General features: G+C 40.9%; 3 protein-coding genes across 8 annotated transcripts in view; 2 read left to right on the plus strand and 1 right to left on the minus strand.

The window, feature by feature from the left end:
• Positions 1-5,189, plus strand: part of UNC80 (unc-80 subunit of NALCN channel complex) — a 196,890-nt gene extending 191,701 nt beyond the window's left edge. The window contains exons 61-64 of the mRNA XM_090041688.1: positions 1,089-1,170; positions 1,658-1,769; positions 3,543-3,751; positions 4,689-5,189. Of these exons, the coding sequence (XP_089897814.1) occupies positions 1,089-1,170; positions 1,658-1,769; positions 3,543-3,751; positions 4,689-4,952 (667 nt within the window). The 3' untranslated portion in view covers positions 4,953-5,189. The remainder of the gene's footprint in view (positions 1-1,088; positions 1,171-1,657; positions 1,770-3,542; positions 3,752-4,688) is intronic.
• Positions 5,190-10,227: 5,038 nt separating this feature from the next.
• RPE (ribulose-5-phosphate-3-epimerase) lies at positions 10,228-13,864 on the plus strand. Of its 2 annotated transcripts, none has more exons than XM_090044907.1 (6): positions 10,228-10,390; positions 10,475-10,554; positions 12,006-12,145; positions 12,471-12,605; positions 12,777-12,863; positions 13,323-13,864. In XM_090044907.1, the coding sequence occupies exons 1-6, from the start codon at positions 10,269-10,271 to the stop codon at positions 13,443-13,445; spliced, it is 687 nt and encodes a 228-aa protein (XP_089901033.1). In that variant the 5' UTR covers positions 10,228-10,268; the 3' UTR covers positions 13,446-13,864. The 2 variants fall into 2 exon arrangements, with proteins under 2 accessions (XP_089901033.1, XP_089901034.1); XM_090044908.1 differs by having other exon boundaries at positions 10,249-10,379.
• A 2,899-nt stretch (positions 13,865-16,763) lies between these two features.
• The window catches only part of KANSL1L (KAT8 regulatory NSL complex subunit 1 like), an 86,968-nt gene continuing 76,633 nt past the window's right edge, over positions 16,764-27,098 (minus strand). For 4 of the 5 annotated variants that reach the window (XM_090044904.1, XM_090044906.1, XM_090044903.1 and 1 more), the window contains 3 exons: positions 22,287-22,399; positions 20,633-20,813; positions 16,764-19,996 (listed from right to left, as the gene is read on the minus strand). In XM_090044904.1, coding sequence (XP_089901030.1) covers positions 19,748-19,996; positions 20,633-20,813; positions 22,287-22,399 — 543 coding nt within the window. In that variant the 3' untranslated portion in view covers positions 16,764-19,747. The remainder of the gene's footprint in view (positions 19,997-20,632; positions 20,814-22,286; positions 22,400-27,098) is intronic. The other variant, XR_016441990.1, reaches the window with a different exon arrangement.

Genomic DNA, 27,098 nt, shown 5'->3' on the forward strand with positions numbered 1-27,098 from the left:
AATTCAAAAGAACAGGAATATCCCCCCTTCCCCCTATAGATAAAAGCATGCCAAAACCAGAATGTACTGTAGTACTGAATATTCAGCAATGCATATTAAATACAGCTAGAAGCTGCTTAATTGGGATGCATACCTCACTGGATTTAATTTTGTCCCAAATAAGCAGCTGTCCCATTTAAAAGAAGTTCATCTAAATGTTACTTACCATTGTAACCGTATGTGTCTCAGATTCGGTTTTTTCAATCAAGCCATTTTGTGACTGTTGCCTGCTTTAATTGTGACAAACCTGGGAGGACTTCAGGATTGTGAAAAGAAGAGGGAGGGTAGGGGGGAATCTGCTACACCAACATTAAGTTGATTGAGGAAAAAGTGGTGTAGGCTGCTTAACGATGTAAGGAGAGTCCCCTTGATTGTTCAGACTGCTTGATTTTTTAACATAGAGATTCAGTTTGTTGACAACCTATTAAAAACAAAATGAATGCTTTAAGATTTTTAACATAATGTTTAACTGTTTTTATTTTGCTCGTGAGCCACAAAGAGGTTTCAGGCTGCAAGTGTTGAATGTGAAACCTTGTTTACATATATCATGCACCCATTACGTGCATTAAATCTTTGTCAGTTGTGTTCATATTTCATTTTGTTTATTTAAATTGCAACTAAAGGCAAAAGACAAAATGAGCGGAGTTCAAATGGGAGGAAAACGGCCTTTATAATGATCCTCACATCCCCACCCCCCACCCCAAGAGATAAAATGGCATCCTTGCCTTTGTTTGTGGGTACCAATGTGGCAAAGGAAGCAGGGAAGTGGATGCTCAACAATGGGATGCATCAATCAATGACTGAAAACTGAAAGTTTCAGTTTTTACAGTTCTGTGCTACCTGGCCTAGTCCTGAATGCCATGATTCCTTCTCCCATTCCTGTGCGAACCCCGGGATCAGCAGCCTAACTGATAAGTTCTCCCATCCTTCAAAGATATACTGTCTTTGAAGTGGTTGTGCCATTAGTGTTTCTAGTCACAAGTGCCAGGGAATGTACTAATTATTCACTGTGCGTCTGTGGCTGGGCTAACCCTCTTAACACTTTCCAGGGTAGCAAGTGTTCAAAGTGAACCAGGACAACAGAATCTTCTTCTTCAGCAACCTCTGGGGAGAAAGAGAGGCCTGAGGCAGGTAAGACCAGAGGAGGGCGCAAACGTGGTTATGCCAGTGTCCAGCAGCCCATTTATTGTTCCCTCTACCCAGTGCATATTATACCATTAACATTATCTGACTTAACAAGAAGTGGTTGGGCAAGCCTGACCCATTCAGTTCTAGCAAGCCACCAAGAAAGAAGGTATGTTTTGTTTCAATCTCCAAATGTATGTTTCTTCCTTCTATTACTATTCTCATTCCTTCCTTCCATAACTATTGTATTTGTAACAAAGGCACTGCATTAGAACTGAATTGGCATGAAGTATGATGTTTCAGCCATAACTTTTATAGTACTGGTAAAATGATGTCCACATTAAAGAAAGCAAAATTGTATATCCACTAAAAGATAAACGAGTTGACATACTAGTCTTACATAAATGGCAAGACTTAATCTCCTAGAGAAGAATGCTTCAGTTATACACAAGTATCTGCTTGGTGTAATATTATTCTTCATTCTATTCTTTAGCTTCGAAGGCCTCTTCTGTCACGTCAGAAGACCCAAACTGAACCTCGTAACCGTCATGGGGCTCGACTTTCAACAACTCGTCGAAGCATACAGCCAAAAACAAAACCAAGTGGTGAGGCAACTACTGCTTTGGGGGTTTTTTTGTTTTGCTTTTTCCTTTAAGGATGTGTTAGCTAGGTTTGCAATGAACCTAAGCATGTCTCCTGTAGAGTTTTCATAACAAGCATTGGATGGCTTGCGGGATTAAAATGTAAGCCTTTCACTATATCATGTCCACTCCAGGTTTTCAAAGTTACTGCTACTTGTTCTTCATTAGCCTATGTGAAGTGTATTTTCTGGCTTCAGTACAGTTTTTGGAGGACATATACTCACCTCAGAAAAATTACTTCCACAAAATTGTTAGTTTCTCCAAAGGCAAGATATGGGTGGACATACACACTGAATTATGTTTTCACCCAAAGGTAGAAGATTTAAAATTTAAATCTTCTCTATTATGAATTCCCCATTAGTGTGTGTTTACACGAGATGCTTGGAATTAATTCTATTGCACATTAGAGTGTGGGAAAAACCCATGGTACTGCACAATGGAATTAGTCTACTACACAGTAATATCACCTAACATGCATGTGCTGGTGCTACTGTGTAGTAGCGCCGGTTACTGAGCATTTAGTTAGTACCTGTTATTACAGGTGCTGAGCTGAATGCGCAGGAACCACTGTGTGTTAATGCATCTGTAGACATGCACAGTGGCACCCAGAATTGCATGTCTGGAGACTGCTAGTCTGTGTGACTGACATATCTCGGTAAAACACTTGTAAAAGAGGAAATGTATTATATACCTCAGACCTAAATTGGATAGGCCTTTAAAAACTGCATGTGGGGCAAAAACAGAGGAGCCAGTTCAGTCTTTAGAACACTAGCACTACGTGCTTTCTGCTGCTAAAGCCACTAAGTAAGGCAAGCGGCTGTAGTCTGCACCTCATGAAGCCTGCAAGAGGTTTTTGAAGTCCATGTGGAAATCATGTTCTCAGCAAGCCAGCCTAATGTTAGCTTGACAATGTTGTTGGAGATGTATAAACCCTATATTGTTATCAAAGGGCACTGTTAGCCTATTTTAATGTGCATTAAAGCATCACAAACAAGTGCTCTTTAGCTAATGTGCATTAAACTAGGCTAATGCACCTTTTTCTAGTACAGTAAGATCTCTGTTATCTGGCATGAGTGGGGAATGCTGGGTGCTCGTAATGTAAAAATGCTGGTTATCTAAAAATACCAAAGCTGGAGGTCAGGGCTTGCATGCAGTGGTGGCAGCGGGGGGTGGTGGACAGCAGCCGCGGGGGGGGCGGGTGCTGCACGTGGCGGTGGTGTGGGGTGATGGATGGTGGTGTGGTGCCGGCCAGTAGAATGCTGGAAAACAGGAATTTTACTGTACCTCCCCAGTGGAGGTATTGGATTTAATGTGCATCACCTGAAGTGCATTAATAACGTGTAGATGTGCCCAAACATTATTAAAAGCAAGAGCTGGGGTATTAACTCCACTGGGTAAATTTCAGTTTTGGTGACTACATGCTGCATGCTCTCTATTTTCACTAGTCTGTTTTCTAGCGAAGGTATAAGAAAGTGTGTCAACAAGTCCTGATTTTTATTCCCAGATATGCTACAGATTCCCTATAAAACTTAGGGTGTGTCACTTAAGCATATGTTCTCAATTTCCTTATCTGAATGAGGATGATAATACCTCACTCACACAGGAGTTCTGAAGCTAAAGTCAATTTAATTGCTTTGGAAATAGACACAATATATACAAAAAAAAGTGTTAGTTATAGTCTTATTTTTCCTAAGTTGGAGTGTTTTTGTGTTTGTTCTCCTACACCTGGCACTACAGTGGATCAAAAGCGATCAGTGACTTTCACTGAAGCTCAGACAGATGTAACAGCACCCTCAACAGCAGATGCCACACCAGTGGTAGCCCAGCAGCTGGCTGGCAGCAGAAGCAGCCCTGCCCAAGTCAGCAAGCAGGAAGCTGTGAATCAACCTGTCCTGACCTCTTCTCCTGCCATTGTTGTGGCTGATCTCCACCAGCCCACCAGCCAGGTACATTGGTCATGTTCTTGTCCTTTAAAGAAGTAAACAAAAAAATAGTAAAAATGTCTAATGCAAAATATCACTGGTGGACATAAAGGGACATAGCCGGGGAGCAAAGATACAAATTTATTTTGTTTTCTTTCGACTGAGGTCACCAGCTGCACTACGGGTTGTTTAAATGACCGACTTCCAGACATTTGTCTTAATTCTTTCAACTTCCATTAGAATTTCACTAATGCATTTCCTTGGCTGGATTAATCCTATATCTTCCTCCTGTTTCTTCAGCTATGTGCGCACATCCTTCTACCAATACCTTGCTGCTCTTTGGAGCTGGGGCTGGGGCTGGGGTAAACATGTGCATCATTGAAAGATTTTTATAAAAATATTACTGTAACAACAAAAGTATCAAGCTTTGCAACAACCTGTTTACCCTGCAGTCATTGCTGAAATAAATTAGCTGTTAAAAATTGTTGATAGGAGTATATTATGGTGCAAAGATTACAACTGGTAATCCAGAGGTTAGAAGAGGCCTAGTGGCATAAAAATCTTTTTTTTTTTAATGATATCTCTGTATCTGGTCCATCAGGGGTACATGTTCTTGGGAATCAACAAAAAGAATGGAAAAACCTGACTTTTAATATGTAATTTCAAAATTAAATGGGAAACAAGAAAGAACTTTAAGTCCTATCTGGCTGGTAACCAAGATGACCTTGTAATTTTTACTACAAATCTGATATATGAAGCAGGCGGAAAAAAACTCCCTAAAGTTTAGGTTTATGATATTTAAATATCTGGATGTTGAAACTAAAAGGCACTTGCAATTTTGTCTTTTTAAGTAAACAAGTCTGAAAATATTTTGCATGTGCTCTTTTGAACCATTTTTTTGTTCTCCTTCTCTCTCTCTTTCTGTAAGTTTAAACCTGACTAGAAGCTCTTTTGATTCCAGACTGAGGCACTTTCTGCAGAGAAGGAAAAAGACAAAGAGGAGGATTTGGAGTCCAAGCCAGGACCAGCACACAGCGCCACACAACTGTCTGACACTGAAGACTTCACAGGTCTAGAGACTACCAGCTTGCTGCAGCATGGAGACACTGTCCTTCACATCAGTGAAGAGAATGGGATGGAGAATCCTCTTCTTTCTAGTCACTTCACCTACACACATGTTGAGCTTGGGGAGACTGATGTTGACCTGGATGAGTCCCATGTTTAAACGACTGGGCACTGCAGTAACGGGGAGGAAAGAGAATGTAGAGTCTTGTTAGAGAAAATGGACCTTCTCCACATTGTTTCTTACTACTTAAAAGAGCACTTTACAACCGACAGAGGAAATACATAACGGCCTGTTTAATATAGACAAGTAAATGTGTTTTAGAAAATAAGAGCCAACCTTTTTCTTTTGATAAATCCACTTAGGTTCAGAGCAAGACTACAAAGACCAGAGAATGCTTCTCAGGGCCCAAGGCACATATCTGATTCAGAGAACCCTGATGTCTTGAAATTCTGCTGCAGTCAGCAGCTTCACCAGTAAAACAGATTATTTCAAAGTACCAGACAGAAAAGAACAACCTTTTTCAGGTTGGCCACCTTAATGTTGCACCCCAAAGTTTATTTTTGTAATTTTGGAAGGGTTATTCTAGTATACGAATCAAAGACTGGCATGACTAAACGTTGACAGTCAAAATGCTGACAACGAATATAGTTCTAAAGATTGTTTAAATAAAATAAGATTGTGATCATATTATCTAATCCCCATAGCAATGACAAATACCATTCAGTGATTAGAAAGATACATTTTAGCTCTGTAGGCGTTAGCTGTGTTTACTTTTGTCCCTTGGTTTCATTGCACTCTGCAAGATATTACCCTAGGACTATACAAATATTCGCTCCTCAAAATGAAATAAAGCACATTCTGTAGGAAAGAATGCACATGCTGTGTGCAAATATAGGCTATTTATGTAGGGTATTTATATACCCTATATTTATATAGAATATTTATGTACCCTATATTTATTTAAAATCCATTTAAATTGTCCATTTAAATTGTTGGCGATCCCTCAAGGTCGAGGCTAAATACAGATGGGCAGGGGGTGACTAGTCTATAGATGGTATAAGTAGTACTATATATTAAATGCAATTGCAATGTATTAAGCAATTTGTCTTTATTGTAAAAAAATACAGAATGTGTGGACTTCAATGATGCAAATATCTATTCTGGATGCACTTGGAAACACATATTTTAAGTAAATATTTATAATCCATATTTTCACATTGTGATATATACACTGGAAATCAGAAAATGTATTGCAGGAGATGAACTTGATGAAAGAATATATTTTATGTGCACAAAGATTGTATTTAGAAAGATTGTACTCTATGTATGTATATAACTATATGCAGTATTTATGACTCTGTATATTTAGTTAGATATACCTGCATAACATTTATACATACATAGTGTTCCCTTTGGGAATTGACTAAAGTCATGGGTACTTTATGGCCTGTGCTACAGGATCACAGAATTATACTGAAGCATTGATTTAGCCATTGGCTTTACAGAAAAATTGCAAAACAACTGAGAGACATACCAAGATATCATAAGCAATGCCCAGTTATGTGCATGTGTTCATATAAGCAATCAGGACTCATGGTAGAGATGATTTTTTTTATTAGATCAACAAGATTTTTGCAAAAAAAGTCTTTAATTGCAGAAATTTTGCAAAAATGTTGTTGGTCTAATAAAAGATAGCATCTCTATCATGAGTCTTGATTGCTTTTTCCTCTAGATCAATACAGCTACAACCTGGATACCTGTGTCCATGTAATGCATTTTCAGTTATCTTTGTAGAATGAGACATCAGAACTTCTAAGCGTGGCATTATTATGCATAGTAAAGTTATTTAAAATCATTTTGAAGATTTCTAAAAAGTAGAATCTTTTTACCTCTTCAAGAGCCATAATTTAGACTCAAGTTAAATAAAAAAAACCCTTGTGTTAGAGAAAGAACGATACAAAAAAACTCATGTATTTTCTTAAATAACTGTAAAATATTTCTAAAATGGATTGGTACCCTTGCTTTTTTGTTTTATTACTTTCCAGGTTTTCGTTTCATTCATTTAAATTATCTGTATAACTGACTTCTGGCTTCTGCTATTTCAGACCAATGTGTACTTATTTTCTATATATGCAAGGTCTGTGAGGGCCCTGTATGTGCATCTAAGTACAGAATTTGGCCTTCTATATTATTCAGACACATACAGCAGATAACCTGATGACAACAATTGTTATTTTTTTTCTGAGGTCACTTAAGGCCCAGATCACAAGTTTTAAGCCCCCTCTGCCACTATTGACATCAGTGTAAACTGAAGGCACTTGGCACCTCTCAGGAAGCGCTTGTCACTTTGCAGGATTAGACCTTAACTGTACAGAGTAAAAAGGCAACCTTACAATGGGTTTATTGCCAACAAAATGGCTATGTAAAAATGGCAGCTTCTTATTCCACATAGATCTGCTTCTCATGGTTATTCTGAATGATGACTATGTTCATGTCTGACCAAAATATGTGTTACTACTTTCAACTTCTCTCAGAACTCAGAGACCATACCATCTATCTATAGGAGAGTGCACTGAATGCTTGTCTAGCTTGGACATCATCACAATCATTATCAAACGTCAAAGGCAGAATTTGTATCATTAATGACATACAAATGAGAGAGCACGGAGCTTCACTTTCAGATTCGAAGTAAAGCTGGGTTATCCGGCTGCTGGGGAGAAAATCTTGCAGGTAAACTGGTAAATGACTGAAACACAATATATATAGCGCCCCACCCACCATGAATTTTGAAAGAGTGACTTACTTGTTAAGCTGATAATAAAAAGTATTTACATTATTGTGAGGTAGAAGCTTTGCCATGATATTCTGTTCTAATCATAGGGAAATAACTGATTTATTGTGCAAAATTCAGTATCTGTGATACATGTTTTCATTAAGGTTTCCTGCTTTTACAAGCTGAATCCATCTCAGTAAGCCATAAAAAGGACTAAAAAATGCCTCTTTTGAAGTCCAAGAAAACAATGCAGTGTATAAATGATGTTATCAGAGAATTAAACATTACATTATTCAGGTGGCCCAGATGATGGCTATAATTTTATTAGAAGATTATTAAGCTACTGACCAGACAGGCTTAACCAGTCTGTCTATGTTCTTGTGTAGTTTATTTTCATTTAGTTTGCACTTAATATTGTACTAATAAGGTGCATACATATATACTTTAGTAGATTCTGTGCTTTTTCAGTATCTCTATGAAGTGACTGGTATATATTTCTGCTGTGAAAAAAAATGATGCTGCTTAATTAGTGTTAGAGGCCTTAAGTGCATGTCTTCAACAAATGTCTGGGCTATACAGGTGTCTGTCAGTGTTTTGTTTTGTTCTGTTGCCTCAGCATCCTGTCCTAACTTGTGGTTGTTCAAAGGATTAAAGACAAACTATGCCTAGGCTGATAAATGTTCTGCAAATAGAGAGTAATTAAAAAACAAGGATTCGTGTTTAATCCTTTTGTACAACATTATACAGGTCTCCCTTTCTAAAAGGCTGTCAACCTGCTATGTGAGGTTATCATACTTCGCTGGGATGCAAAATTTGTGAGAATTTAATCTGTTATCTGTAATATGTGCCTCGCCAAACATCATCCACCCCCAAAGCAGCCTTTTATATAGGGAGTATCCTTATACTGGGACCTTTCAGTGTAATCCATTTGTATGTTCTTGTATCCTGTTAATGTGACCTTAACTGTGCTTAATGTCTCAGTGGATTTATATGTTTTTAAATGTGCATAAGAATGTTGCAGGATGTACTTTAAATAATACTATTGCCTACATTTTGAAGGAAAACTGTATCAGGAGGAGAGGGAGAAATGGTGTAGTCTTGAAATAAATTTTAGTCATTTATCCACCAAGTTTAAAAAACCCACTAAAACCTAGAAACTGTCATTGAGTTCAACTCTTACTTCATAAAATGAGTAGTTCCAGCCCAAAGTAGGGCATCCCCTTTGCAATTTGAACAAACCTTAAGCTTTAAAGTGTTTCAGCTTTCCATTGCCAAAGAAATATTTGGGGCAACGGGCAGGAAACAAAATATTGGCAAAGAAACCAGTTACACCAATTTTCACATCCACGAACAAGTAGATATGTTATTAAAGTATGATCTCAGGGCAATCAAGCAGGCATTTGGAAATTGGGAAGAAATATCAAAAAGTGTTGTAGTCTTGTATGTTGCAACTAAAGGAAAGCTATCTTGCTAAACCAAACAGAGGGAATAAATTTGCTTTGAAATTAATCAGCTTTTGTATGTTTAAGGTAAACTTGCATACATGGAACTGGATAAAAAATGTCAAATTAATGTAAATCCTCTGCATTATGCATGTTGTAATTCGTTCTCATGATGTGCGCAACGGGAGAATGAAAGTCCCCTTTAGTAAGATGACCTTTCAAAATGACTTGGTGAATTACAAAGCCTGACTCTTTTAGATCTAAAAGGAGAAAAATCATCTACTGTCCTTCCCCAAAGTACCTAATTGTGAAGATGATGTATATGAAATGACCAAAGACCGTGGGTAACATAGAGATGTCTAAATTATGTTTATGAAAGATGTTATGTTTGAATATGCACAAATAATAAAACACATCTATGAATATTTAACATGGTGGGAGTTTTATTTGAGGGGACGCCTGTTTGCTGCTTCTGGGGCTGCCACGCGGAGCGGACCCCAGGAGCTGTCTTGGGCCGCGGCAGCGGGCAGTTCGCTAGGGTTGCTGACTCTGAAGCTACTCGGGGAGATTTCTTCCCCCAGCCTGACACGGTCATTAACGGTGCTGCGCGTTACCTATCCGGTCATGACGCTGCCAAGGGAAAGGAAAACGAGATCGGGTGACGCTGTTATGTTTTAACAGTGAATGAACTTCGGTATGACTTCTGCGAATGTGTTGTATTAATTTATTTTCTTAAAATATCCTATTGAAATCTCCCCGATTGCTTTCAACAGGCAGATGCCGATTCGGGCAGACCCCCTGCCAGTCGGGGAGGGTTAGCTTCCTGGCGTTGGTGTTGGCGCTTGCGCCTCCCTGGACGCCCAGCGCCCACAAGGCCAGAGGCTGGGGCCCGCTGGGCCTGAGAGCGCTTCGCCCCTTGGCGCAGGTTTCGCCCCGCAGTCATGGCGGCTGGGGGCAGCTCGGCCCTCACCTGCTTGCTTAGCCTGCCAGAGCCACGGGGGTGCCTGCCCGGCCGGTGACGACACAGACCCAGGAACCGGGCTCAGGCTCGGGCAGAGAGCACCGCCCCCCCCGCTTTTCGGTCCGCGCCTGCCGCCGCTCCCCCCGCCGGGTCAGGGCGAGGTCGCCGCGCCGCCCCCGCCCCGGTGTATTGTGGGGCGGGGAGTCCCACCAGCGCCGGCTGCAGAACCCCGCCCTCCAGAGGCCGCGGCGCTGGGCGGCTGCGCATGCGCCGTGGGTGCGGAAAGGCGCAGGGCGGACATGGCGTCGGGGTGCCGGGTCGGCCCGTCCATCCTCAACAGCGACCTGGCGGCGCTGGGCGCGGAGTGCGCGCGCATGCTGGACTGCGGGGCAGACTACCTGCACCTGGATGTAATGGACGGGTAACTCCGGCGGGCGCCCGGGCCCCCCCCCCGTCCCCCGCGGTGGCCCCCCCCCACTCCCCCTTAACGCTGTCCTCTTTCCAGGCACTTCGTCCCCAACATCACGTTCGGGCACCCGGTGGTGGAGAGCCTGCGCCATCGCCTGGGCCAGGCGCCCTTCTTCGGTAAGAGCTTGTCCCCAGCCCGGCCGCGGCGCCGCGTCCGCCCATGGCTCCGCTGCGGGCCGCGTGTGTCCCGAACCCGCGCGGCCACCGCCCCCGGCGCCGGGCGGGTCATGGGCAAGGCCTGGCTCCGCTCTGCCCTTTGGTGAGGCGCCGTCGTGCGCGGGCGGGGAGCCCGCTGGGCCGGCGCGGAGGCCCAGGTCCCCGTCCCGGTCCCTGTCCCCTGCGGGAACAGCACAGCACCACGTACTTCCGGCCAAATGAAAATCCACTGAAGTATGGTGACCTTTTAAACTTTTCTTAAAATTAGCGGTGCATGGATAGAGATTTTGGGGGCCAATACCGATAACCGATTTTTAAATTGGCATATTGGCCAATCCCAATTTGATACCCAATACAGTTGCCTCCAGGTGGTAAGTCGGGTGTGGGGGGCAGATCAGCGCCCCCTGCGGTTGGGGAGGGTGTGAGGCTGAGGCAGGCGCTGCCCAGCCAGGGCAGGGCCAAGCCATGGCTCATCCAGGGAGTGCAGAGCATGGCAGGGAGGATGGCTCCCACCACTGTGCATACCCCAGGAGGCACGGCCGCCAGCATGTGACCCAGATCTGTGCAGGGGCAGGGTGGGCAGCAGCCACGGGTTGAGTCTGGCAGCATTTGGGCTCTTCCTGGTGTACGGGTGCCGTGCTTGGGGCTGTACTCCTGGCATGTGGGAGTTGCGCTGAGGCCGGGTGGTAGTGGCACTGGGAGGTGCGCTACGGGGGGGGGTATGGTGAAATTTGGGGTGGCTGCAGCCTCTCCCAGCACCACTGCGGCCCACACTGAGCACAGCCCCCATGTGCCAAGAGCCCAGCACTACCAGGCTTCATTCAGCCCACAGCTGCAGCCCACCCTGTCCCACCCCATGCCGATCTGGGGACATATGCCAGCCCCATGCCTTCCCAGAGTGCACACAGCAGCAGGAGCCACCGCCCCATTTATCGGCCAAATTATCGGCCATGTCAGGCTGATTTCTGATGCAGTCAGTTTTCCTTATATTGGTGCTGATCCGATATTGGACCGATATATTGTTGCACCTCTACTTAATATCAGACGGTATTGTATGGGCTATTGTATTATGTGGGCTATTGCTTTTACTTTAGGACACATGCCCAGCTTGTTAGTGAGTGTTATTTAGTGGTTGTGATTAAGTTCAAGTAGTTCTTAAACCCACACAACACCCGTTTTGATTTGTATTCTGTATTTCTTTGCGTATCGACAGTTGGGGTGGTTGCTAGTTTTTGGGGCTAGAAGCATGTGCTTTGAATGTGCTTTCTTTTGCATAAGTTTGCATTCACAGCATCCTCAGCAATAGCTCCACATATGCTGAGATGGATTATGAATTAGATGGCACATGCATTACTGTCTGGGCCCACTGAGTCTTTCCTTTTTATGCTCTTAATCTACTCAATTCCTTTCAGATATGCACATGATGGTTGCCAAACCAGAGCAGTGGGTAAAACCAATGGCTGTGGCAGGTGCAAACCAGTACACCTTTCATCTAGAAGCTACAGACAATCCAGGGGCATTAATCAAAGACATTCGAGAAAATGGAATGAAGGTGAGGAATGTTTTTAAGCGAGTGCCTTTTTCATTAGCTTTGAAGCTAGGTTGTTGGAGTTTGTGTAGGTTATGGGTAAGACAAAGTAAAGATCAGTGAGGTCTCAGCCATAATATTCTTGTAGGCATACTGACTACTAATAGGAACTGAATATAGGTTGTATTTGATTAAACCAGTTTTTGCCTTAATTGATCCCACAAAATGTTCTACCTTCTTTTAAAATGGCGGGTGCTCATATATTTTTATTAGGACTGTGGTAGCGAGCACAGCTGTGTATGCAGTTATTCTACAGAAGCGTTTCATCTGTCTTTCCTACCTTCCATAGGTTGGTTTAGCTATCAAACCAGGGACTACAGTTGAATATTTAGCACCGTGGGCCAACCAGATAGATATGGCATTGGTGATGACAGTGGAACCTGGATTTGGAGGGCAGAAGTTTATGGAAGATATGATGCCAAAGGTATGCTTGATTACTTCAAATTAAATAGAACTAAAGCTTTTGGACTCTGGGTGGTAATGGGGAAATGAGGTGAGATTTTTGTGACCACTAATTCTATAAATGGCTTTACATTCAGATGCTACCTGGCAGTTTACCCAAGTGGTTAATTAATTTAAATATCCTGCTCATTAGGTTCAGTGGCTAAGAACACAGTTTCCTTCCTTGGACATTGAAGTGGATGGTGGAGTTGGACCTGACACCATCCATAAGTGTGCAGAGGTAAGTTAAAAAAAGAAATAAGGATTTTTTTTTTTAGTTATTCCCGAATTCTTTGTTTCAAACAAAGAATGATGTCCCTTGAAAGAGCCCCTTTCTAGGAGTCTCTCATTGTGTCCATCTGTTGTCAGGTATAGCAGCCCTGTGGGTTTAATTTTCAGCCCTGTACTCCCCAGTGTAAATATAATCTGATTTTTTTTCCAGTAGTTTCTAGTACCAGACAAACTAGAGCAGTTTCTTTTTAGCCATGTGTTCAAAACAGATCCTGTGTTAAAACAGGAATGTTGTTAAACATGCAACTAGAGATCTGTTTGGAGAAAATCCTGTCTCCCTAGAGTGCTGTGCCTGCAATTCTCTACCTTTTCTAAATCAAAGCTGGATGAACTCAATTTCTTAAATTATAGTTCTCTAAATCATTGATACTGTTCTGTGGTATTCAGCTGGTTGTTTATCTTCTTTAAGGCAGGGGCAAATATGATTGTGTCTGGCAGTGCCATCATGAAGAGCACAGATCCTCGGTCTGTGATTAACCTGCTAAGGAATGTGTGTTCGGAAGCTGCTCAGAAGCGCAGCCTGGACCGATGAGATCAGCTCAAGCCATGTTTAAGTTTCCTTGCGTACAAGAGAACATCCACCTCTGTTATGCATGAGGGGCCAGAGACACTAAACTGGAAGCGTGGTGCTGCTGAACTGAGGAATCATTTCTTTACTGCAATGAAGCAAGCAGCAGAGTAAAATGTTACAACTGCTGTGCCAGGGCTGGAAATGCAGTGTATAAATATTATCACTTTAATTTCCTGGAGATTAATTTTATAGCACATGCTATAACTGATTGGACAAACAATTCAGTCAGTTTTTGCTTGAAAGAAATGCGAGGGATAATGTGTACAAGCTGTGGTGGAAGATTAAAGAAACTGCCTGGTGCTCCATGCGTTTCATCATATAATTTGTGCATTCCTATGAAACTTTTTTTCAGTGTTTGAAATAAACACACTTTTACTGGTGTGGTAAGTTCCATTATTTGTGCAGAGACTTAACTCTGTAATTTGAGGCATGCTAATAGTATACGTACTACAGGATAAAAGTGACAAAGCTGCAGCTTCCTTGGCATAAGCATGCTGTGGTTTAGGCACATCTGTTAATCCACTTGGTGAAGGAAGCAAAATCAAGCTTTGGTACCTTACTTCAATCTTAGATGCTACTGCCGTGACCCAAACAAGACACTTTTTTAGTGGAAAACCACTTTAAAGTTTAGGCCCAACTCATGTGAGTGATAATGTCCAAGCAAAAATGGTCAGCAGCAATAATTGTAATACTCCTTAAGTTTTATATAGTAATAGAAACTAAAAGATAATAGGCAAGTGTTTCTGTGGCCTAAAGATGTTATTGTCTCAAACACCAATACTGTAGGCCTTGTAGGGCACCAATTCACATGCTATTGGAAGGAGGAGAGTCTCCACCCAGGATTAAAGTGACCTTAGACCACAGGAGCTTAATTTTCCTTTTAAAGTTGCATAGACTTTAGGTCTGGGTCTCAACAACCAAAGGCCACTTGAATGAGCACTGCCACACAGGGGTTTGATGTGCTTGAGCTTTATTTATACATGTGTGAGCTATCTTTAACTTCCCTGTTTGTCCTTCAGCTCATCCTAAGTGCATTGCTGCTTAATAGCCTGCCTTTTAGTCTACAGTGACCAGCTGTAAAATTACTAATAGAAGCAGCCTCTTCCTCAGGGTGGATGTTTGCACATGATCCATCAAATATTTACTAGGAAGTATTCTGTCCCTCCCAAGTCCCTTGCAGTCCTCCTGTGGTCACAAGCAACCTGTTGCCAGGCTGGAATACCAGCAGCTATCTCAACTGCTGCACGTGAAAAGAAAGGGCTTTAAAAAGGGGTAGCTTTGGCTTAGACCTTTTAAAAAAAACACCATAATGTGTATGTGATAGAGGCCCAGGGAAGGTGTACTACACTGTAGTAGACAGTTTATGAGCCAGTAACAATCAAGCCCCATACATACAGAGCTTGAAACACGTTGCCAGAACTTTCCTTCTCTTTCTCTACTTGCACTGCCTCTGTGAACAAGTGCTAGATGTGAGAAAGCTAAAGTCATGTTTTTTACTATTACCGATACTTACAATATTTGAGATTAAGTGGTACACAAGCCCTCTAATGCTCCAGTTCAGGCACTGGGTAAAGAGAAGAGTCATTTAACCTTGCCAGAGGGGAGGAAAGCACACTTGAGAAAGGAAGGAGGTCAACTTATTAAGCCATAGTGACTCTAAAGTGTCTTTAGAACAGGTCCTCCACAAGCAAATTTGGGTGCTCTTGACTTGGTTACATTTCTGCTTCTCCAGGTGGGAATTAATTAGAGCCTCTGAAGCTTAAGAATTCAGACTAAGCTCCCACAAAGCCGAGTTTCAGGAAGTCAGAGATGCTTGTCAGTGCAGAAGTAATAGCTCAAACCTGACTGCACCCTTGCTTCCAGCATCTTCCCCCACCCCTGGGTAGGGACACCCCCACACCATGCTAGCTTCTGGGGACTTTTAAAAGAAGTCCCTAAAGCATGTAAGAACCCACCCCCACCCTATTTCCCTTCTGTGCTTCAAAGCATATCCCCTTCTTCCCCTCCTGTTGCTTCTGCTTTCCTAGCTGTTCTGGAGGCAGGGAAGCTTTGAAGTGCCTTCTCCCCAAGCTGCATCAGGTGCTGGGGGTGGGCTGGGAACAGTGACCGTGGTAGCAGCAGAGATGGGCCAGGGGAGGGAGTGAGTTCCCCTACCCTGCCCCAACACCTGGGGAGCAGGCAGGGGGAATCCCTCCTTCCCACCACCTCTCCTGTCACTTCCCAGCTGAGTCCAGCCCAGCTGGAGTAGCTCTGAAGCCCCTACCCCCTCCACTCCAACTAAGGGGAAAGCAGCAGGGATAAGTGGGGAGGGGAACAAGGGGATTCTTATGTACTTTAGGGATTTTAAAAGTCCCCAGAGGCTCCTGGGCCACTGCACCCCCTTCAGGATCCACCCCTGTTATAACTCATTTGCACTACACTATCCTTTCTCAGTTAACTTCAGGTAGTCTGTCAGCATTTAACAATTCATGCTACCTTGCTTAAAGGCACTGCAAGTTAAGTCATGCTGAGCTTTACACCCCCAGCAGAAAAGCATGTAACAAACTGCTGAATTCTGTCTAGCCTTTATTCCTTTGTTAAGAGTCTGACAGCATAAACCCTTTGAAATCCAGTTTAGTAGCATTTTAGAGGGGAAAAATGAGCAAGAGAAATACTGTATTTGCTCTGTCCAGAGTGACCAACTGTTCCTGCATCAACATGCACTTCTCTGGTTGTGGTCTCTTTCCCCTTGAATTTTGAAAACTTGCTTTACATTTTTTTTATACCCAAGATTGAAGAAACTGTTAGTTGTCATGGAGATGGTCAATACTCCCACAAATGCTAACTGCATTCTTTCTTTTACTCCTTAAGAGTTACCCAATCTTCTCGCTCTGCCTGTTCTCCTACACTGAAGTAAAGTGCACACACCAAAAATACCAGTTGCTGGACCTTCCTAAAAAGTAAAAATGTTTTTTGTTTTTTTTTTTAAAAGGAAACAGTTTCCCAAATATTTATGAAACTAGTCAACTCTTCAGTAGTACCTACCTGCATAATGTACTTTAGTACTTTAGTGCCACAACAGGAGGGGTTTAGGGAAAAATTACTTTCTAATATTTGTATTTTTATGGCTTAAGAGCTAAGAGACAAAAAGCTGAGTTTGCAGAGCAGCTCTCAGCACTTTCCTACAGTGCGGTGCATTGCTTCCAGTGGTTCCAGGGCACTTGTGACACAACAACAGACTACGGAGAGGGGAAGGGAAATCTATGGAAGCCAATTCTTGAGAGAGAAAGATTGCAACTATTAAACTAGCTTGTTTTTATTAACAATTGTACATGGTGCTATACAAGCGCACAGCAATTTTTAAAGAAAATGACAAGGGGTAGATGGTCTTGTTGAGACACCAGACTGGGAAAGAGTTCAACTAAGCAAGTCCCTTATTTTTTCTGTCTCAGTCCCACACTGCATGGTAATAGGGGATCTCATCTTTGCCACAGCATTTTTATCAGGATCCAGCCTTTTCAAGCACGGATTTTGAGAAAGTATCTGAACAGAGACAGAATGGCTGTCTATATGCTCTTTAGTATCAATGTCCACTTATGCAGATACAGCTAGCAAGACGACAAATGTTCTTATAGGACGAGGATATTAATACTGGTCAAATGAGTCAATCACTAAGAGCTATGCAAAAACAATGCACCTATTTCCCCATGCTACAGGTTGCCATTCACCATTATTGATATTATGGAGCAGTAATCTCAAAAGGATCTACTGAAAAGCAAGGCAGCCTGACATGTTCATTTAATGTCACCATGGGATCTGACTGCTGATCCTAAGACTCCTGCCTCTTGTCATGCTAACCCCAGAACCTCGTGGGAATCTGGAACTGGTTCCAGTTTGTTACTACCCCGTCACATGTTCAATTTAAGGCGCAAAGGAAACCACACACAAACATATTATCTCTTGCAGAATATTTTTGCAGGTGGTTTCCAGTTTTGTTCTGCCATGTAATTTATGGCATGATTAATAGGTTAATTGTATCTTAAGTGTAAAGTTTGCTAGGGCCTACCCTGCAATGCACTAAGTTAGCCAAGCATAGGTAACACTCCAATTCCCTCAAAAGTTTACTTCATTTGAAAGTATTCTTTTTACGTTTATAGGGACATCTACTTTTTCCCATCGAGATTCTGAATAGCTCAGAATTCATTTCTAAATCAGTAGTCCTCGGCCAACTCTACTTCAGGACATTACAAGCAGAGACCCTAAATGGTTTATCGGTTTGCTGTACCTGATACCTTAGGAGTGCTCCTCACTGTCCAAGCAATCAGAGCAGGAAACAGCAGTAGCAGTTAAACTACAAAGCTTGTGGTGTCTATCAGGAGATGAGTGAGCTACTTCTATCATCACCATGGAGGAGTGGCAAAATGGAGAAGTAAAGAACCTCCAGGGTCTTCATTATATCCTTCCAGGCACACCATCCCAGATGCAGCCAAGAGTGGAAGAATTAAAAAAATGGAAATATACCATCCCAGCCAGAAACTAGAAGGAAGGTATTTCTCAGAGCCAGTCTTAACCAATATATAATAATCATGTCCTGGTGCAGCACTAAGATATTCAACAGCAAGACTGTACTATTACTACTTTGTAGTCCTATAAAGCCATTCAGAAACAAACTGAATCCTCACCCCTTGAATGTGGCACGATGCTACTTTTCTGCTTTACCTCTTTATAAAGAGAATCTGAATGTTTCCATCAAATTGAGTCTATATACACATACTCTATAGAAATAACTTTTAATTAAAAATACCTTGCATTAAGATTATCTTATCAGACACTGAGGCAAGATTCAAGTTTAATGCTCTGGACAAACCAGTGTTAAAAGAAATGTATATATATGTGTGTGTTTTAAATCAGAATGTGCAATAAACTACATCTACCATAAGTTGTAGTGCTTAAATTTTCTGAATCTTTTCTTCCTAATATCCAGTGTATATTTCCTGTTATTTTGACCAACAGGTTGACACTAAAACTGGGTCATCTGTCCAGTACCAATTTAGTTCTGGATATGACAAACTAAGGACAATTTGCACAAGAACAGAGACACCTAGATAATTGCCTTCAACTGTTCTACACAGAAAAACTTCTTATTGACAGCGTTTATGTTCTGCTGGTATCAATTTATTGTTCCGCTACAAAAATACCACTGTGTAATCAATTCTTCTGTGGTTCATCTTGTGTTAGCATCAATTGACAGTGGAGAGAGTTTAAACACTGTAATCTAGAATATCTGTTAAAACAGCTTGCTTTTGTTTTATAAGTAAATTGACCAGGAATTTAAAAACCAATATATAATCACCATGAAAAGCTGGAGGGAGGGAGTGGAAGGGTGTTATCGTTTTCCTGATAGTTAACTTTATTAATAATCATTTCTTTTCTGATTAGTAAACCTGCTTTTGCACGCATGCCAGACCCTTGTAAGACACTGCATGGAAACTGGAACAAGTGTATTTCTCTTTAATACAGTTCTATAGAATACACTGGCAGTTGTAGGAGTTGGGTCTCCAAACACCTGGTGATCCAGAATAACATTTAAAAGATGCACCAGTGATATTTCACCTAGTAGGTTCCTCCAAGGGACTGAAATGAAAGCTGCCTACATTTTGAAATATAAATGAAGTACTGAAATATTCTCATGTATTTTTGTATTAGTGTTTGAGAATTTCTGCATGAAACTTGCCACAACTCTGACAGGAACTGCGAAAGTAATACATTTAAAGTTAAATATAAGGGTTTAGGTTCTCAAATAGCCAAGTATTACAGGTGACCCTTTCAAATAGGGCAGGTATTTCCCACAGCTGAAAAAATATTTAAGTTCCCCTTCCGCCTTGCTGTCTTTTCAAGTAGTTTTTCTGTGTTCAGTTGAAATTGTTGCCTTAATCCTTCAAGACCAAAGAAAATTTGGAAAAAAAGTGGATGGATATTAAAGAATGTGGTACTATAACAAAAGAAAGCAGTGAATGGTGTCAGCAATTTAGATGTACCCAGTCCCGACACTGGGAATATTAGACTTCCAAGTTGAAATAATTAGTTTCTCTTGTGGTTCAGGAAGAAGAAAGTGTTGCCTTTGGGATTATTCCTGCCTGTTACAAAGCAAGAAAGAAAATATATTATATGCTTCTGACATACAGGATTTGAATTGTGCTGTTATTTGTGGTGTGAACAAGAAAGTTTACCTTACACTTTTCTCCACCTTAACTGGCTTTCTTAGTGAACCACATTACTCCCTGTCACCTGTGTTTTCTCATACTGTTGATTCCCAGGGAAACATTAGCACAGTCTTCCAGCTCTTCTGAAGATTGTTTTTGCAGTGGATGGCCATTGTTTGACAAACCGAAGGGAGTACATGAAGTACAGAAAGAATTGTTGTGGAAAGCTGCACTTGAACTTTCGGTCTGATTTGTTATTTGATCTTGGCATAGTAAGGTTTCTACTTCTTCATCCTTTAATGGAAAAACCCGAAGTTGCCACAGCTCAGACTGAAAGGAATCAAAGAATGGAAAAAAAGAAAAAGAAAAAAAGAGATGAGTTTCAGTGGAGTCCTAGCTGATTAACTATGTGCAGAATGATTCTGTTATTAAGTAACAAATGAGTGACATTCTTTACCCTGCTTGCAGGGTTCACCAGATATGGGGAAGAATACCACTGTGCTGGGTACCAGCTTTCAAATGTAGCCTGGCTTAATACAAAATGATGTTGTATTGTACAGAATCGTTTAACAAGTTTTATCCCAAAATGTTTCCCAGAGTTAATCAACACTAAGTAGAGGGTGAGGAATGTAGAGAGGAATTCTGTTTTCCATAATGCTAAACAATTAAGAACACGTGTTGTCATGACGGTCAGTATTATCAGGAAACCTTGTTGGCATTCCCTGAGAAAAAGCTGCACAAAGGGAGCCTGCTAGTGTGTCACGTCTAGAGCCATATTGGCCCATTAGTCTGTTCCTGTTCTGTGGACTTCATTTGCAAACAGTAACTGCCTGGTACATTGAAGAAATACTAACTAAATGCAGGCTACAAAAGTGATACAGGCCAATACAATTTAAGTTTAGGCACAATCCAAGTTATTGGAAATTTGGGGGCAATGGATCAAACAGTTGTTAAAAACCACCCTACCTTTGCTTCTTGGTTTTCCGTTGAAGTTTGTGGGAGCGCTAAGCACACAGAACTGCGAGTTTCTGATATAAGCTCAGGGGTAGCTTCAGCAAAATAGTGTAGAGAAGCACAAGAGTTGCCATGGTTTTCTTTCTGTACTGGATCTTGTCCATGTCGTCCATCAGCATTTTTGCTGTAAGATCTAGTAGAAAGCAAAATGAGAAAATAAGAGTGCTATGACCTAGTGCTCTTTCAAACGACAGGAAATAATTCACATATTTTTTTGGTGGGGAATCTTTTAACAGATTTTTAAGTGCTTTAAAGTAAAGAGAGCCTGAAAACACACGGAGCCCACCTGCTAAACTGCACAAAGTCAAAGCAAATAGCTTTATCTACGAGAGTTAAATGCTTGGAAGGTGATGGGCCCTCATGCTCATGATGCAGGTCATCCAAGCAACAGTTATTAGAGGCTGTGGCTTATAAAACATGCTGTTCACTCAGTATACATGTAATCTTGGATTGTAACAAGGTAATGCACTCCTAATTCAAGTTTTTCAGCATGAACCACTGCATATTGCCATCTGTGAACCACGGAGTCGAAACTGAGCTGACAGCACATCCCAAGAATGGAAAAGAGCAGAAGGCATTCAAAGGAAGAATGGAAGTTACTAATTTGTAACTAGGATCCTTTGAGATAATTTCCATAACCCCTCTCTGCATGTACCAACAGTGGGGTTTGGATTCCTGATAGTTTGCAGTGCAGATACCTTGATCCTACATGTGGGAATATGCAGTGTGCGAATAAAAACATTTAAACAGAAACTTTAACCTCTAAAGCAAACTTGAACTTGGTGTAAAATCTTTTAGTACATGCTATATGTTGGGAAGAAATCCAGACCCTACATGGTAAATCAATCATACAAATTTTATACAACAAAAACCTTGTGTATTTATTCAATACTGTGAGACAGTTTTTTTCTGATCATTAAATAATACTGCCTACAAATGTACAGTAATAGCATTCCCTTTACATTTATAGAGTGCTTTACATCATGAAAGATTCCAAAGGGACTAATTAGGAATAACTGAATGCAAAGCTGAAATAAAACTACAGCTGCATGTTTGTATTTACACACGTTTTTTCCTAAGAGAATATATTTTGTTTTTGTAAGATTGTTCAATTATTATAGGCTTTTGCACTAGACAGAGTATTAAACTTCCTTCACACACATGACTGTTGAAAATTCAGAGTGCTCAAACCACTTAGCAGAATTTGGTATTTGAAGCATGCCTCTAATGCCATGAATGTGATACTCCTTTCCATTATTACACTTGACTTTTTCAGCTAAGTCAGCTTATTAAATGTGAGGTCATGTCTCACTCTCTACATCCATGATTACTGAGAGTGGCAGGGAATAGTGGCACAGGATAAATTCTATAAACCAGTATTTTATTCACTGTATGCCCAAATGATCCAGTTCTTTAAGTTGCAGAACTCCAGAAGTTTTCATTTCTATATATTAAATATGCATAGTGCTGTCTGTAACAAATCACTTGATGGGTGGATGCCCTCATTTTCAAAGTTGCATCATGTTGATAGCATTTCTGAAACTCGCACTAACAACAAAACTGTAGTGATTCTCTAAGAATACTCCATTTAAGTGGATACACCTGCCTGCTATTTCTTCTAGGCCAGCGGCTCTGCTCCCACAATGACCATCTTGTTTTCTCTCTCTCTTCATATTGTATGTGACGTGAAGTAAAAGCTTCATCTGAGAGGTCTTCCATCTGCAATTATAAGTACAGAATGGCTGCTATCATGATTATGAACTAATCATCACTGAAACTGAATACAATGGTTTTTATACAGTTCTGTGAAAATCTGTTTCAAAATCACAAGAAAGAAGTACTGAACATATGCTGAGGTATACAAATTAAAACTTACACATTCGGGTTAAAATACAATAAAAAGAACTAGTATGATGCTTCCACTTTTAAAATCACTATTTTGTACACTTTTGTGAGGATCTCAGTTGTATAAGAGGACTACTCTAAGTTTAAAAATAAGAGGTTACTAGTTTGAATATCAAGTGAACAGTAGTACTGTGTCTATGGGTGCATATTAAAGGCTCTTTCAGAATATGATACTGAAGGAACAAGCTGCACTTTACCAAAACATTTTTGTTGAGTAATGAAAACTGACAGTTCGAGCCAAAACAAAAGAGTATTTGAAAGAGTGATGAATGTGAATCCATAGAATGGTACCATGGAAAAGAAAAGGAAGAAGATTACTCAGTTGCAGTCGCTACAGATCCACATTGCAGATGCGTTCTGTATTAATGGAGGTATTTTATAAAGTTGACAGTTGAACATTACACAAGGCACCTAAGAGCTTCAAGCCAAGTCACAAATGCCTGTGCCCCTAGCTTCTCTCTCTTCACTGAAATAAAATCCAAAACTCAGGGCAGGGTGTGTAGATCAGCAGGGACAACGTCAAGAGAGAACTCTAGTTACTAAGAAGAACTTTCATTTGTCAAAGAAATGCCTCTACAGAGCCACATTCCACAGAACAGCAAGCAATGTCCAAATGGAAAGGCAGGGAAATGTTTACCCGGAGAGAGAATGAAAGACTGTTTTCATTTGCTATCCTTACAAATCTCAGTTATAGAAACATGGCAGAAACAATCAGAACAGCTGGCAGCACATCAAAAAGCCCTGAATTCTTTGGGCGCTGGCATATGGACTCGCATGGATACCTATGACAGTTTTGCAAGAAACACTGTCTGCTGTTTGGATGTCTCACCCAACACAGAAAGTAGCTATAAGACTGGAACCAGAGTAAGCTCAACTGCCATGCCGGCCTAGATTTCACTCAGGCCTGTGACTACTGTAGTTTCTACTAGGAAAGTAAATGGCCGAACAGACAACTAGAATTGCATCAGGAAGGATATATGATATGATAGCTTTGCAAGTATAAGATTCAAAATTCATGAACTAAGGTTGGTATGAATGAATACAATGAACTCTAGGTTAATGTTCCACAGAAGGGTGCATGAAAGAGATAAGTCCTTTCCGCAGGAGAGCAGGAAGCAGCAGTACTTGCTGGGTACATTTTAAACACATGATAATATAAGCATGACAATGAAAGGAGAACAAAAACATCTCAAATAAAATGGACTGGGCAAACTTGAGGCACCACATTCCTTCTACAAAACCAGGCAGAAAATAGTTTCCGCTTCACAGTATACAATTTCTTAGTAAGCCGTATGCAGGACTCACTCAGGATCTAATCTGAGGAAGGTAATAATTGCTCAAATGAGAACAAGATCTAATCTGCTGGTGAAGCCTCTGAATCCAAACACCAAATCTGCCCTGCACGGAGAACATGTGACTTTCCCTTCTTCTTTTGCAGACCATAGCAAAGTATGTTTGCTGCTTTGGCACAGCTGCCAACGGGAGCGTGCACACAAAGGAGTTATTCGTTGTCTTCCCCCAAACCCTAGGACCTAGTTCTTTATTGGTTCACTCTGTCATAGTTTAGGACAGTAGTGCTCCAATCTACTGTGCCTGCAGATGGCTCAAAAGTTTGTTCCAGCAGCTAGAGATCACTAAAAGAACGCTAAAGCCACATCTGTGCATGCCAGCCATTCCCACTTCAAAGGGAAAGGAGACTAGAAGAAGGGCTATTAAGAAGGAATTCCCACCTAGCTGGTTATATTAATTTTAAGGCTGCAGTGCCAAAGGAACTCTAATAGGAGAGAGGTTCAACTCCATAAATGTCAAGGAGCTGTAAAAGAATGTAATTTATTAACTGAATGTAATATCCAAACTGAATGTATACAAACTCATCGGGGAGGTCAGCAGGGAATAGGGAACACTCTGTTTACCAGGGCGCCCCTCGGGGTTACCAGAAATAATGGCCACAAACTGAAGGAGAATAAATTTAGATTGGACATAAGGAAGAAATTCTTTATGGTGGGGGTTGCTAAAATACGGAATGGGCTTCCAAGAGAGGTGGTGTTTTCTCCTACCTTGGAGGTGTTCAAGAAGAGATTAGACAGGCATCCGGCTGGGGTTACTTAACCCCAGCGCTCTTTCCTGCCTGGAGCAGGGGGTTGGACCCAATGACCTACCACGTCCCTTGCGACCCTAGAAATCTCTGAAATCTCTGAATCCAGTGTAAATTTAAGTGCATAATCTCAAGACTAGAAAAAAACAACTTACCTCAGCAGATACTTGTCTAAACTTAATGTAAGCTCAAAAGCACACAATATTATCAGTGCTGCAATGAGTTGCCCCAAAACTGACTAGCTCCTTCCTATCATTTTCAAGGCTCTTACGAGGTTCGGGGCCACTATTAGAAGCCTTAAAAATGAAGGGAGACAGTAGCCATGAAACTGAGGCTCATAATGGCAGATATTTGAAGAGCTACTTTCCCTTCCCGGTTTGTGGTGAAGTTCAAAGGAGAAAAATTAATTACAAGGGGTGTGTCTACATGTGCCCCTACAGCACGGCTGTTAGTGCACCATCATTTAGTACTCCTTTTGGGAATATTACATACATTAATTTAGCTATATTACTCACCTATAATTGATTGAGTACAAAATTCTAGGTTATTTTTTGTGAAAATAGGGTATCAGGCCTTGGTTCAGGAACCAATCCCCCATATATAAAACTGTTCCTACGAGAAAATCGGTTCCAAGTTACAATGTTTCGACTTACAATGTGGCTTTCAGGAACCAATTGTGTTGCAAGTCCGAGGACTGCCTGTAGACATATGGCTTCTCCAGAAACTGTGCTATGTACCTGGTTTTACAGAATGAACAAAACTGTCTCTAACTGTGCAAATATTTTTGAAACTGCTATTCCATGGCTGACCAGAGAACATAGCTCTAATGTAATCTGTTGCTAGAGACTGAGAATTTGATCTTAAATTCAACAATATAATGGAGACTCTCATTGGTTTCACTGGGCTTGGGAACTAGGCCATAGCACACCTACTTCTTAAAGCTAGTTGCCCAGAATCCCTCCCTTCTTAATCCAGTTTCTCTCAGTCTTTGATACAAATGAACTGCATTGTCTTGTGATTTATTTGCAAAAATAGTCATTACTTCGTATTTATGTATGTTAAATGTATAAATTAATTTGTCAGTTGTTTTCCCTATTTTATGAGTCTCCTTAATCAGGTCTCCTCTTGTTAGTATTTAACAGTGATTTTCAAGACATTTGTAATTTCTGTACTTTGCTACAGATTTCTTCATCAAGGTCAACAATGCAGTGTGAAGGTGAGCGTTTTACACACTGCCAAAGCGCTACTCCCTCAGACAGAACTTCAAATTTTCCTTTGCTATAACATTTCCTTTGAAGTTGAAACAAAAAGCAACTTTGAAAGAAAAACTTACATAGACTTTGAAAATACTTTTCATAGCAAGTTGCTTAGTCTTTTCATTATGTGAAAAAGTTAACTTAGGTTTCAACAAGCTTCCTTTAAAAAAAAAAAAAAATCAATGTTTCTCTTCAAGGGAAAAGAGCTTTTAAAAATCTCTTAAAATTGTACAATATTTAAAAAGATGGTTTTATAATAATCCACAAAAGGCATACACTGAATATATGTTCTTAATCTAAACTGTGGCTTGTTATATGGGATGAAATATCATATTGATGGCCAAAGCGATCTCCACTGCAGTCAGGCAGAATTTGGCTGTGTTTCTTTGTAAAACTCTATAATTGGTTGTATATGTCTCTGTCAAGCTTACACTAATATATACTTAATATTATATGAAGTTGAAAAATGTGAACATAAATGCTTTTTGGTTACCTTGACTACAAGCAAAGAAAAAAAAAATCATTATCAGGTGATAGAATATGAACCTGGTAGTGATGTTGAGGGGATCTGTCCACAAGACATATCTGATTATCTGACCTGAGGCAAATGTTTTAATCAGAATAAAGATCTGGATTCTCCCACAGTGTCTTACCAGGCATCCATCCTGCCTGACCAGAAACAGTGTGGAAATATGAATCACTAGCTAATGATTAGCCCAAGACGACAGACAGACATAACTTCATTACCCTAGTTTTCACAGTTGATCTAGTGCAGCAACGTGCAGTCATACTGAATAAAAATAGTCCTACTTTGGCAAGATTCTCATCATACACGTAGCAGAATATTGAATTATTTATACTGTACATTCCATGACCAAAAAAAAAAAAAATCATGGGATAGCAGCTGAAGTATTTTGCATTTTGCATTTCAACTTAATGGGAAATAGTGGACACGTCTACACATGTATTGATGCGTTTCTAACACATATTAAATTTAGTCCCTCCAGTGTGAGGTACTAAATTAATGTGCATTAGGCTGCACTATTGCACAGCGGGCACATCTACATTTGCCCCTGTTGCACCATTGTTACTGTTTCATCATTCAGTATATCCTTTTGGAAGTACTAAATGATGGCACAGTAACAGCCCGCACTGCACCATG

This window comes from Crocodylus siamensis, chromosome 4 (assembly GCF_052110815.1).
Source record: "Crocodylus siamensis isolate JL-2025a chromosome 4, ASM5211081v1, whole genome shotgun sequence".
Taxonomy (NCBI): domain Eukaryota; kingdom Metazoa; phylum Chordata; order Crocodylia; family Crocodylidae; genus Crocodylus; species Crocodylus siamensis.